General features: G+C 30.8%; 2 protein-coding genes across 2 annotated transcripts; both read right to left on the bottom strand.

Annotated features, from left to right (window-relative positions):
• Positions 1-214: 214 nt before the first annotated feature.
• LOC130940187 (uncharacterized) lies at positions 215-2,479 on the bottom strand. The gene is made up of 4 exons (XM_057868256.1): positions 2,255-2,479; positions 1,544-1,905; positions 584-1,298; positions 215-500 (listed from the first exon to the last, which is right to left on the bottom strand). Exons 2-4 carry the CDS (start codon positions 1,878-1,880, stop codon positions 419-421), a joined length of 1,134 nt encoding a protein of 377 aa, XP_057724239.1. The 5' UTR covers positions 1,881-1,905; positions 2,255-2,479; the 3' UTR covers positions 215-418.
• A 5,109-nt stretch (positions 2,480-7,588) lies between these two features.
• Positions 7,589-8,446, bottom strand: LOC130941141 (uncharacterized). The gene has a single exon (XM_057869541.1). The coding sequence runs from the start codon at positions 8,444-8,446 to the stop codon at positions 7,589-7,591; it is 858 nt and encodes a 285-aa protein (XP_057725524.1).
• Positions 8,447-15,210: the final 6,764 nt, after the last annotated feature.

Here is a 15,210-nt window from a genome sequence, read left to right on the forward strand (position 1 = left end):
TAACCGAATCACCAAGTTATTATGAGTGTAATTTCTTTTTCGGTCTTGAGTTATTGTGAGTTATTTATCAATCACCTTTATTTTCTTCTTCTATACTTTTCATAGTTATATTCAGAAAGAAACGGTCCATGAAATGATTTTTGGCAAACACAATATATTAATTACTTTTAAAAATTGTGTTTATGAGCAATGAAGATGTTCATATAGTTGCCCTTAAGCTTCCTAGTTCTTAAGAGGAATGGAAAAGATGCAATATAATATATACTTTAACCACATGGAATTTCCCTTAAAAGTAAAGTATAAGCTAGGTATAAGTAATTTTTAAAAAGTCAACTATAAACTAGGTATAATGAATATTGAATAATGCAGTCCACAATTTCAATAACTTCATGATCATCATTATCTTTTTTTTCGTTGATTAGGTTAAGGAATCAATAAATAAGTGATTTGAAATAATAATAAAGTGGAAATGCTTTGTGTCACTCATGCTTCCAACCTTCCTGCAATCATATGATTCAACAAATAAATAGTTAAGCATTACATTTTTTTCCAGATTGAGACAAACATTAAGCATAAAGCTTACAAGTTAATCTCGTTTTCTGGCCTCCATACTCGAACAAGTTTGTCATAGAATGAGCAAGTAGCCACAATTGGTTTGGTTCTCTCAACTCTGTGATTTGCTTCACCTTTCTGCCAATCTGCTCCATATGCAAGGGAATCATGCTTCTTGTAAGTTTCCAACACTTGCGCTTCGTTGCCTTTAATGGAAACAATTGCAAAACCATTGTGCATACATGCAGCCAAGACCAAGTTTGGAATGTAGGGATGGTGCTTCACCCTCCAAACTCCTCCCCCTAAGCCAATTGAAGTCTCATTAACAGGTTTTGAGATTGTTCTCAAGTCCCATACCCTCAAGGTTTCGTCGTAGCTACCGGTTACTAAGCTATTTGGATCATGAGAACTCTTTTGAATGCAACAAACACCCATTTTGTGAGCTTTGGAATTCTGAAATACCAGATTGGAAGGACCGTCCCTTAAATCCCAACAACTGAATTTACAGTCATCAGAGCCAGTATATACCAAATTTGGTTGGTGGATATCAAATGCGGTTGTCCAGAGTTCAAAGTCATGTGCCTTCCATTCTTCTTGTATTTCCAACTTGGATTCAAGGAAAGAAACAATGGATACAGAGCCATCAGAAAGCCCCACTGTCATGGATGTGCCTGAAGGGTTCCAGTCCAGGTACAAGCACATAGAGTCGCTGATTTTTTCACTGATCATATGCTTTAGATTAATCCCTGCCATAGCATCAATATTCATCAATTGAAAAAACTCTTATTAGAAACATTCCTTGGCAAAATAGAAACTTATGTCATAGAGAAACCAAATCCTAGTGCACTATTATTGTAATTGAAAACGAAAGTGCTACAATTTACGAATAATACCTGCTATTAAGCTTAGAAAGAAATGAAGATCTAAAGTTGGATTGGTTTTGAAATATTCAAATAGTGTTAAGGAAGCTTAATGAAGGATATATCAATACCTTCAACCCCATTACAGCTACTTTCCAGCACATGGATTCTCAAGTATCCATCAGCATCAGCTTGAGAAAGAAAAGGATTCAAATGCTGTCCGGGCGGGCTCCACTTTATGTCGAAAATTCCAGAGGTCTCCACACTGCAAACCAAGTCAAGGTGGTCATCACCACCAGCTGTGTCACTGCCATCAACACTGAAGAGAGAAATGCTTCCATGTCGACTGGGACGGTCACCTTCTTGGAGATTGTATGTGGAGGCAGCCAGAACATGGTGGTACGAATCATGTGGACAAAACTCCACAGCATCAGCATTGCCATCCAAATAGTAATGTGCTATATCCATAACAAAATGGAGTTTGTCCAACTACCTTAGACACCAACCACGCATTAAACAAAAACCAAGTCATGTGATTGAATCAATGAACGTAAAATCGTTAACAAAAAGCTACATTGTTGACAATCAAAGTAGAAAATAAAGATCAAATGATTGATAAGTCAATATATCTTCTTAAAATAGTAATTATCCATAAGAAAACAAGGGAATGGCGTGATTGGGAACTTATATCAAACACATGGTGGGCAACTTATGAAGTATCAGCATAATAACATATTCTCATCTATACAAACTCAAAGACTTCTCTTTCTCCTAACATATTCTCATATATCTTTTTCAATTTGATCAAAAAAATCTCTTGCTGCTTTACACGATTTACAAACCTTTTCTTTGGTCTAAGTGTTTCTTCTTCTTCTTCTTCTCTCTTTCTCTCTTTTTGGGCCTGTGCTTTGAAAAAGAAAAAAAATATATCCTAGAATTTGTTTCCTCCGACCAAAAAATCACTTTGTTCTAGTAAAATTTTGAATAATCACTCAAATTAAATTTCAAAAATGTTAGAATAGAATACATTTCTAAAAGACACTTAGACCCAGTTTGAAGGAGTTCTTTTTGAAAAAATAGTTTAAACAGTAAATGATTATATTAAAAATAGTTTATAAATAAGTTATTTTGTATTTAGATTTTTAGTTTTAAAAATATTTATTTTATAAAAATATGATAAAAAGTAATAATATTAGTAGAGAAGTCATTTTTTTAACTTCTCTATAAATTCTTAAATAGTTTCTTAAAAATTGACAATTTATTTTTGAAAATTACACTAAATATTAAGATTATTACTTTTCATAAGTTAAAAGTTAAAAAAATTTATTTTTAAAACTTTTCGAACATACCCTTAAAAAAAATTTGATTTTCTTATGGTAGAGATTAATTTTTTTAATAATGAAATTTATTTATTTAGTACACTAATTAATTTGAATATGGAAGCAAAGAACGTGTTAGACTCGCGTATGGGTTGGAGGGGTGCTTTACCTCGTTGTGGGATTAGAGGAAGCACAACTCGGACCCTGCGAGTTGTGAATTATCCAGAACAAGAAAAACGGAGGGTCCGAATTCTACGTTTTAGATTTCAATTTCCATCACCTGCAAATCGGACCATGCGATTTGTGAAGCAAAATTTCATGATCAAAGAACTCGCATGGTCCGAGTTGTGTACTCTGAGTTTTTTTCAACTTTTTAACACAAATCGGAGGGTCCGATTTGTGTACTCTGAATTTTTTTCAACTTTTAAACACAAATCGGAGGGTCCGATTTGTGTACTCCCACAATTTTAAAAAACACCAACAATTTGTGTACTTCCATATCAAAATTTTTTAGCCTTATTTAGTATACATGTTGAAAATTTTATTAAGGTGGCCCACACTCCCAATTATTGAAGGATATATATTTATGGGTAGTGCTAGGGAACCAATGGCTTAAGTGTACAATGTGTACAATGGGCTAAATTTTTGCTCCATGAATAAAATGAACATCACCATACTAGCTAGAATAACCATCCGATACCAAGGATAACCATCCGGATACCAAGGATAACCATCCGGATACCAAGGATAATAAACATCTCAATAAAAATTAAACTGATTTTGGGGTTCACCAAGGATCGAACTCTTGACCTTTCGAATCTAGAACTCTAATACCATATCTGAAACCACTCATCCCAAAAGCGTAACCTGACAGGACAATATAACACTAATGGTCATATCTCTAATACTTCTTAAACCTCCATTGTACACATTGTACGTTTAGGCCATTAGCTCCCTAGACTTTTTCTATATTTATATATTTATTAGAACTATCATTGCTGACTTGCAGTCATACCATACATTCATAGCTCAATTATTTTGTACCTTCAATTTTTCCTTTTGACTGTCAGGTCCAAAGTCGAAGCGGCAGGTTTATTTTGGTTACTCCCATTATCTTTTGTTTGGATAAATTAAGAATTAATTTATTGTTATTAGAATTTTATGTAAAAAATTATTGTCCGTCAATCAGTTATTATTTAAATTTTTGACAATTATTTAATAAACGAATGAGTTAATTAATAAATTAATTCAAATTAATTAAAGTAGCATGTTTATGATCATGACCCAATCTCATATGGTTGCCACATTTGTATGGGTTAATTGATATTGGCAATTATTGAAAAAATATTCAGGTAATCTCAAAAGTTACATTCGAGCCTCAATTTAGTTTTTAAAATTTTAATTACCTCAATTTAGTTTTTAAACTTTTCAAATTTTAATTATGTTAGTCTCTACAGCTATTTTCATCAGAGTCAATTGAAAAATTTAGAAATAAATTGAGGTAATTGAAATTTCAAGGACTAAATTAAAATTTGAGTGTAACTTCAAAGACCAAATTAAATATTTTTTCAATTTTAATAACTTTTGAAAATTTAAAAGTAAATTACTTCTATAATTCTATTAAATATGATCATATAATAAATTTATGTTATACATTTTTAATACATAAAATATCATATACCTAATCAATTTAATTCATATTAGACGTTTAAACAAAAATTAATTAAGCTTTTGAAACATATATAAAATGTAATGTGTTATAATATGATACAAATATTTTTTTGAAGCTGTATAATGTAACACCCTACCACACAGAGCCTTACGCTTAAGTCGTAAAGCAGAGGTGGCAATGTATTACGACCTCTAAAAATTAAAATACATACTTATAATAGTAAAAAGAAGATAATAGACTAGGAGCCTTGAAAAACAAGCTAAACAAATTGATAAACAGAAAAAAAATCGTGACACACTCGCATGGATATTCGTAAAACGGACAGGTAAAATCGAAAGATAACTGAACACATATGTATACATAATAGAGTTCCAAAACTCAGATAGCAAGCTCTAGACTCGACCTGCGAAGCTAAGGCCGACCAGAGTATATAAATATATATATATACAACCCAAAATAAAACTCAACCATACAGTAAACCCTTGTATCTCCAAGTCGACCTCTAGGAGGGACAAAACACCAAATATACAGGCGGAGATTCTATAAACATATATACATAGCCTAAAACAAAATATGACAGTCCAAAAGACAGTTCTTCGCTCGTAAGGAGGATACCCAAATGCTCATCGAGGTGTCTCTCCACCTGCATCTGAAAAACAACAACATAGTATGGGATGAGAACCGGAGGTTCTCAGTATGGTAAAGGTGCCCGCATAGTTAATATAAAAGGTCTCGGGAAAGCCAGAGGCATTCCTAGAACTTCGACACTCAGATTTCAGCTTAAGAATTCAACTAAACCGGAAGTTAGGTAAATTGTCTAAGGTATTCTAGTTCTGAATCTAACTTTAACCCAACATTCTACTTTCTGTCACTTCTAATCCTCTGAATCACTGGTGGAACACCCTCGTCATTCCTTCGCCAGACGAGGGGCCTCTTAATTACATAGAGAAACATTACAGACAAGGAAAACACAAATAGAGAAGCATTTACAGCAAGTAGAACAAGTAGCAGATAAGCAGAATTTAACAGTTAAGCAAACTAAAGCAATGCACACCCAAACAAAGCAAACAAATGCATATGATGTATGCCTGTCCTATGGCTGATGAGTCTCATCTGTCGATTATACAGCCAACCCGACAAGTCTTGGTAGTTAACCATTGGACAGTCCCTCTGTGCGCGCATCCCCAAGCTCAATAATATTCCATGGAGTCAAACTCCAAGCTCAATAGTATAGTATTCCATGGAGTTAAACTCCAAGCTCAATAATATAGTATTCCATGGAGTTAAACTCCAAGCTCAATAATATTCAATATTCATTTATATGCATGCCCATGGGGGAATCCGGGGAGTTAAAGTGCCCGGTCACATCTTGCGACAGAGGGTCAATAAATAGTCTCAAATACACAAGCCACATAATAATCTCTTTCTTTTTAAAATACCACCTCAAATCAAACTCCAATTCTTAAAGAAATTTTGGCATTATCTCCTCTAAGACTCAAATTTCTGCCACCCTTCAAGGGTCCCAACTATCAAACCAAACACCTCTCAGTCACTCAAATCATTTCCAGTAACAAATTATTTCATAATCAAACAAATACCAATATTAAATCTTTTTCCAAACCGATCAACTTCAACAGCAAATTATTGACAACAGCTAAACCTCACATTTTATACCATATACACAAACCATCAATTATTCACTCAGTTCATTCCTATCTTAAGGTCTTCTAGCCTAAGTTTTCACGTGACATTAAATATTAACTACGAGAAATCAAAACCATACCTTCGTACGGAATCAAAATATTCAAAGCTCTAGAGAAGCTTTCTGACCGAGCTATCGAAGAAGAAAACGTCCAGAATCGTCTATGCCTCCTAAAATTTTCGTTGGCCAAACCCAAAGAAAAGATGAACTATGTCACTGTCAACTTCCACTAATCAAAAATGGTGCCAACGTGTAGAAGAAGAGGTTACGAATACTCTTACCGGATTAGATTTTTGATTGGAGTTACGGATTACAAAAAAATCGAAGCCGAAGGTTCAGAAGAATTTACGTTCTCTCTTGGTCTTCTCTCTCCGTTTTCTTTCCGTTCTTTCCTCTCGCATACGTTACGTTAATGATATATATATGTATGATTAGTACGCCGCCTTAGCTTCCTTTATATTATATATACACTTTATGAAAGGGAATTGTAATAATAAATTATACTTATATAGAAGGAAGCTAAGAATGAATTATAATAGCATAATATTATATTACAAAGCTTAATATTATATGTATACGTATACATATCGATAATGATAAATTTTAGTGGATATATATATATATATATATATATATATATAATGATTGAAGTATTAGGTTAAATAGTGAATAATAATGATAATAATACAGGAACGAACTTTAGGGAATAATAATAAGGTATATATATATATATATATATATATATATATATATAAACGAAAGCATAGGTAATCAAAATAGGAAAGTCAGAAGATAATAATAATATTAATAATAATAATAATAATAATAATAATAATAATAATATAAATTTGATTAAATTAAAATTATTAGTTTGATTTCTGATAATTAAATAATTTTTTTTTTAAAATAAGGAGATTCTAATTTTATAAAATAAATTAAAACTTATTTATATTTATATTTTTAAAACTGAGGGTCATTATATTCTACCCACCTTATAAAAATTTTCGTTCTCGAAAATTGATATAACATGGAAAAGATTCACGCTAACGTAACTTCCCTTCTTAAACATATCAAAGAAAAACAGAAAGATTTGACATGCTTTGTTTGTAAATCCAGGATATTCTTATGGCTTAAAAGTCTACGCAAAACGGAAGATGCAAGATAGACTCGATACAGAAAGGTTATAAGGCAGGTTGGTATTAGATCGACGGGTTTATCACTTCTAATACTCACTTCGTCTAGCTCTTAAGTTCTGCCGATTCTAATGGTTCCACCTTTCGTAATACAATCAAAACTGGTTCAGTCTCTAACACTAAATCTATCACAACTTACTTTTTCTCTCGACACCTAACCGGTTATCAAACAGATATTTCTATCGGCCTAAACTCCTAGTCCATATCCAAGTTCAAAACTATGTCCAGCCTTTCCAGTCCTAAACTTCTCAGTTCGATTATGTATAATAAACGAAAGCGGGGTCCTAGCTCTACACAGAACAAATCCATCCTACGCATTCGATATCATACTTACCTCGATCCTCTCGTGGCCAACCCGCATCTGCGGCTCTCCCACGTGAACAATCCCTAGACATATGTCCCGGTGCTCCACATCGAAAACACATTCCCAGTCCGTACCTGCGCGACTCTTCTGGAGTGGTCTCACCAAAGCCTTCCTGTAGCAGTGTCCACTTCATGGAGCAATCCTCAGCGAGCTGGCTCTTCTTAACCAACTCAGTGAAATTTGTTAACTTTTGTGGATACACATAATTAAAGATATCTCTCCTTAGTCCTTTCTCATACTGAGCACACTTCCATTCCTCATAATCAGCTGGATTTCCTTGACAAGTTTTTGAGAAACGGCACAGGTTGTCGAATTCACGGGTATAGTCGGCAACGGACATATCCTTTTGCTTCAGCTGCATTAACTCCAATTCCTTTGCAATGCGAAACGCATGCAAGAAATATCTCCCATAAAACTCTGTCTTGAATCCATGCCAAGAGACATCCGTTAACTCCACCTGCAAGGTATGACACAATTCTTGCCACCAATTCTGAGCATCTCCTTCCAACATATGAGTCACTATCTCTACTGACTGTACTTCAGGAACATGCTGAGTGTACAAAAACCTCTCCACTTCTCGAAACCACTGATCAGCCTCCAGGGCATTGGCGTTTCCGTTAAACCAAGGTGGACCACTCTTGAGGAAGTCAGTAAGGGTCATAGACCTATAGTATCGACTTACGTTACTTGTACTAGCACTAGGGTTTCCACCTGGACGTCCTTGCATTGGTTCAACCCCGGGATTTCCTCTCTGAACACCTCGTTTAGATCCACGAGACGACATTTGGTCCCTGTTCACACGAAACAAGTGATATTAAGTTGATCAGTCTCAATATCGCAAGTTTAATGTTTCAAGTTCCAGATGCATGCTCATGAACATTTATGCCACATATATCAATCAGATATCCTAATAGCACATACACACACCCAGAGTATGCCCAGAAGCATAATCAGTCCATCCCTCAGGCTCTATAGGAACGAACTGCTCTGATACCATAATGTAACACCCTACCACACAGAGCCTTATGCTTAAGTCGTAAAGCAGAGGTGGCAAGGTATTACGACCTCTAAAAATTAAAATACATACTTATAATAGTAAAAAGAAGATAATAGACTAGGAGCCTTGAAAAACAAGCTAAACAAATTGATAAACAGAAAAAAAATCGTGACACACTCGCATGGATATTCGTAAAACGGACAGGTAAAATCGAAAGATAACTGAACACATATGTATACATAATAGAGTTCCAAAACTCAGATAGCAAGCTCTAGACTCGACCTGCGAAGCTAAGGCCGACCAGAGTATATAAATATATATATATATACAACCCAAAATAAAACTCAACCATACAGTAAACCCTTGTATCTCCAAGTCGACCTCTAGGAGGGACAAAACACCAAATATACAGGCGGAGATTCTATAAACATATATACATAGCCTAAAACAAAATATGACAGTCCAAAAGACAGTTCTTCGCTCGTAAGGAGGATACCCAAATGCTCATCGAGGTGTCTCTCCACCTGCATCTGAAAAACAACAACATAGTATGGGATGAGAACCGGAGGTTCTCAGTATGGTAAAGGTGCCCGCATAGTTAATATAAAAGGTCTCGGGAAAGCCAGAGGCATTCCTAGAACTTCGACACTCAGATTTCAGCTTAAGAATTCAACTAAACCGGAAGTTAGGTAAATTGTCTAAGGTATTCTAGTTCTGAATCTAACTTTAACCCAACATTCTACTTTCTGTCACTTCTAATCCTCTGAATCACTGGTGGAACAACCCTCGTCATTCCTTCGCCAGACGAGGGGCCTCTTAATTACATAGAGAAACATTACAGACAAGGAAAACACAAATAGAGAAGCATTTACAGCAAGTAGAACAAGTAGCAGATAAGCAGAATTTAACAGTTAAGCAAACTAAAGCAATGCACACCCAAACAAAGCAAACAAATGCATATGATGTATGCCTGTCCTATGGCTGATGAGTCTCATCTGTCGATTATACAGCCAACCCGACAAGTCTTGGTAGTTAACCATTGGACAGTCCCTCTGTGCGCGCATCCCCAAGCTCAATAATATTCCATGGAGTCAAACTCCAAGCTCAATAGTATAGTATTCCATGGAGTTAAACTCCAAGCTCAATAATATAGTATTCCATGGAGTTAAACTCCAAGCTCAATAATATTCAATATTCATATTTATATGCATGCCCATGGGGGAATCCGGGGAGTTAAAGTGCCCGGTCACATCTTGCGACAGAGGGTCAATAAATAGTCTCAAATACACAAGCCACATAATAATCTCTTTCTTTTTAAAATACCACCTCAAATCAAACTCCAATTCTTAAAGAAATTTTGGCATTATCTCCTCTAAGACTCAAATTTCTGCCACCCTTCAAGGGTCCCAACTATCAAACCAAACACCTCTCAGTCACTCAAATCATTTCCAGTAACAAATTATTTCATAATCAAACAAATACCAATATTAAATCTTTTTCCAAACCGATCAACTTCAACAGCAAATTATTGACAACAGCTAAACCTCACATTTTATACCATATACACAAACCATCAATTATTCACTCAGTTCATTCCTATCTTAAGGTCTTCTAGCCTAAGTTTTCACGTGACATTAAATATTAACTACGAGAAATCAAAACCATACCTTCGTACGGAATCAAAATATTCAAAGCTCTAGAGAAGCTTTCTGACCGAGCTATCGAAGAAGAAAACGTCCAGAATCGTCTATGCCTCCTAAAATTTTCGTTGGCCAAACCCAAAGAAAAGATGAACTATGTCACTGTCAACTTCCACTAATCAAAAATGGTGCCAACGTGTAGAAGAAGAGGTTACGAATACTCTTACCGGATTAGATTTTTGATTGGAGTTACGGATTACAAAAAAATCGAAGCCGAAGGTTCAGAAGAATTTACGTTCTCTCTTGGTCTTCTCTCTCCGTTTTCTTTCCGTTCTTTCCTCTCGCATACGTTACGTTAATGATATATATATGTATGATTAGTACGCCGCCTTAGCTTCCTTTATATTATATATACACTTTATGAAAGGGAATTGTAATAATAAATTATACTTATATAGAAGGAAGCTAAGAATGAATTATAATAGCATAATATTATATTACAAAGCTTAATATTATATGTATACGTATACATATCGATAATGATAAATTTTAGTGGATATATATATATATATATATATATATATATATAATGATTGAAGTATTAGGTTAAATAGTGAATAATAATGATAATAATACAGGAACGAACTTTAAGGAATAATAATAAGGTATATTATATATATATATAAACGAAAGCATAGGTAATCAAAATAGGAAAGTCAGAAGATAATAATAATATTAATAATAATAATAATAATAATAATAATAATAATAATAATAATATACATTTGATTAAATTAAAATTATTAGTTCGATTTTTGATAATTAAATAATTTTTTTTTTAAAATAAGGAGATTCTAATTTTATAAAATAAATTAAAACTTATTTATATTTATATTTTTAAAACTGAGGGTCATTATATATAATCTTATTAGAACAAAAAATAATATAATAAATTAACTATTTAAGGTTTAATTTAAAAAAAACCTTTATATCTAAATAGAACATATAAATATAATTTATTTTATCTATTAAATATATGTACTAATAAACTAAATATAATATTTACCAAAATAAATAAACGTGGAAGAAATGACCAAAATATATTTTCAGTCACATTTTGGATATAGAAGGTCAATTTCTAAAATGACAATATTTTGAGTGCACTAATCTCATATTGTGTAAGGTGTCTATACATAAACATATTTTGAATACACTGCATCTGAAATACACGTATTTTTTTAGGGTCAATACATCCGAGATATGGTACAGAATCAGAAAACACGCATTTTCTTTCCTCTTATCTTGGATACACGACCCCAAATAAAAAAATACACGTATCTCGGGTGCAGTGTATCCAAAATATGGTTCGCAGACATTCTATTACAACACGGGGTCAATGCACTCGAGATGTGGTCATTTTGGAGATTGACCTTCTGTATCCGAGATATGACTGAAGATATATTTTAGTAATTTCTTTCACGTTTATATATTTTGGTAATACTATATTATTTAATTTAAATAAAAAAATTCTAAAAATTTATCTATCCTCTAATATATTCTTAATATATAAAAGTAAATGGATAAGTTTACCTATATTACTTTTAAGACATCTTTCTCCTCCTACTAATGCCATGTCAGCAATATCGTTTACTTGACAATACTTTAGAATCAACCACTCAATTTTTGTCAAATCAACTATTATTTTTAAATAAGCAAAAAAAATATACACAAAAAAAACTAAAAAATACAATACAATAAATTTGTAACTTATAAATACATTGAATCCATATTTCTATATTTATTATATCTTGCCGTTATAAACAATACAATAAATTTATAACTCCAATAATTAATTTATTAATTTTTATGAATAACTCACTAAAGATAATAAACATTTATATTACAAATGTCATAATAATATTATTAATCATAATAAATTTTACATTACAAATATTCAAATTCCATAATATTTGAACTACTTATATAAGTCTCTTATCACTATTCCTTCACATAATATCAAATTTAGCACAAGAAATTTATTTTTAAACTACACATCTCAAACTTACTAAATGGAACATCATTATTTCATAACAGAATAATTAGAAATCGAATAACTATCCAATATTTAATGGCAATGCAATGAGAATATGATGATCAGATATGTCAAAAAAATTCACAACATGCATCATATATTCATACTTACTCAAATACCATATACCTAATGATAACATAAATTGAATATTAAAAGAGAAAATATCTTCACAATTTTAGCAACTATAAATGAAATTGATGACAAATTTGAAAAAAACTGTGTTGAATGTGAAAAAGTGTCAGAAAAAAAAAACATATAAAAAAGGAAACAACAACATTTGTGGCACATGTAATCAAACACTACAATATCTAATAATAAGGTAATTCTATATACTTTTCATAATCCCATCTATCAATTACTAACCCAATACTTATTTGAGGTTCAGAGAATTCAATTAAAAGTTTCAGATCAAAGTGCTACAATAACTTTTGTACTATTTGATGGCGAAACAACAAAATTATTGGACACAACAGTTTCAAATCTAATGACACTCTAGAAAAGTAATGACATTGAAGTACCATTCCATCAAGACATTAAGGAGAAAGAAAACCATATAAATTCAAGACACATCTTCGGAAGAAGAACATACATGCAATGATGAAACAAACAACACAATAAAAAGTACATCCAACTCAACAATTCATAAAAAAACATACCTTCACAAGAAACTACGACAGAAAGAAGAAAGCAATAACTCTAACAACAACCAATAAAAAAAAAGGAGGACGAGCGCCACATAAGAATGTTAAGTCCATCAACTAAAAAAAATATAAAAATTAAACCACCAAATAAAAAGATCACTTTATATAATTTCAACATCCAAATTTTTTGCATTACAAATTATTTTAAATAAAATACCTTTTAAATTTAACTTTAATTTATAACTATTTAATTTATTTCTATAAAATATAACAATTTTTAATATTTATTATATCTCATTCTAGTTTTCACAAAATACCAAAACATGCAATTGCCTTGTAGCTATTAAACAGTGACACATATACGTTGTTATAGATAGATTAGAAAAATGTGAGATCAAATTCTTCACAAAAGCTTGCGTGAGTAACGTGGTAGCATCATGATGATTATGAATAATGAGGCCGTGTGTCACAATCCAATTCTAATGAATAATTGAATATTTTGCTATGAAAATTTTAATATTATTTATTTTATTATATTTTATATTTATATGGGACTAGTTGTAATCTTTTCATTTGTAGTGTCCATTACTAATTATTAAACTAACTAAATTAATCAAACAAGAGAATTAACGCTGCTCTTTTGCTACGACACAACATATAGAATATATCAATATATAAATTTTAATTTTTTATAAGAAACAAAAATATTATATATATATATATATAATATAAAATATTTTTTAAATAAATTATAATAATATATTAATATTTTATGAGAGTGGATACTATAATAAAAATTTATAATTATTTTTATATAAAAATTTTTTTTTGACCATTAAATAATAGATTGTATAGTTAAATTTTAATATTTATAAAAATGTTGTCGTTATTTAAAATATAGTTAAATAAATAAGTCACATTTTTAAATAAAATATTTTCGTAAAAAAATATTTTTGTCATCTTTATTTGAGTAATTACTTTATATAAATATTATAATATAAATTAATATTATAATTATTTTAAATATTTTTAATTATATAAAATATTTAAAATAATTTTATTTTAATAAATAATAATATATTATTTATAAATTTATTTGAAAAATATAAATTAAAATAAAAGTAAATATATTAATATGTGATCATATTTAAATATATTTAAAAATATTTTTTATTTTTATTATTATATAAATAAATATTGTATCTAAAATATGTATAACAGGCAAACATAACAACTCAGCAAGTGTTCTGACTATGACCTTTGCTGGCTTTGCATTATTGCATTGTCACTTCAATAAATAATAACAATGACTCTTATCAAATGTATGTCTGGACATTATTTTTAGATAACAATGACACTTATTACCAGGCACTAATACTTTCTCTCTCTCCATTTGTTTGTCTTTTAGATCATCACGTGTGATTTTTGTTGAATAATTGGATTTGATCATTTCAACTTTGTAGACGATTCGAATCAATTGTAGTGATTTTATGTTTGAAAACAAGATTTGCCTATGATATCCGTAATTAATTGCATTTGCAAAGTCACTTGAAAATGAATTTTATAATGTCTCAGTTGTGTTTTTCTTTAAACGTTCTTCTTCTTCTTTGAATTAAATATTCTTTCTTAAGATTGGATTATTACTTTATTAGTTAATTACTTTTTGTAACTTTGATATAATAATACTCTATTTTCTTAGGTTCATTTGATCTCTATTGGCTAGCTACATTATAATTTTTTCTATTCTAGTCAATAAAACCATTTTCTAAAATAAATATATATATATATATATATAATTCATATAATAATACTATTTTTTATCATAATAACTATAAATCACCTTGGTATATACATTAATATTAAAAAGGAAAAAGCTAAGGTGATGAATAAAACAAAGAAAAGTATATAAAATTAAGAGGTGATTAATAAAAAAGTAAACAACTTAACTAATTTATAATTATATTTAATTAATTTTATTTATTTTTAATTTATAATATTTGATATTAATTGCTTCTCACCCCAAATTAAAATTTTGAATAATACGTTGGAGAATTAGGAGTGGAAATCACAGAATCCTACTTCCAATAATCTCAATTTTTAGTATATAAAAAAATTTATAAAATATATAAAGGAACATCCATTTTGTATAAAAAAAAATTATGATACTTAGTAAAATAA

Source organism: Arachis stenosperma, chromosome 7, assembly GCF_014773155.1.
Source record: "Arachis stenosperma cultivar V10309 chromosome 7, arast.V10309.gnm1.PFL2, whole genome shotgun sequence".
In the NCBI taxonomy this organism is placed as follows: domain Eukaryota; kingdom Viridiplantae; phylum Streptophyta; class Magnoliopsida; order Fabales; family Fabaceae; genus Arachis; species Arachis stenosperma.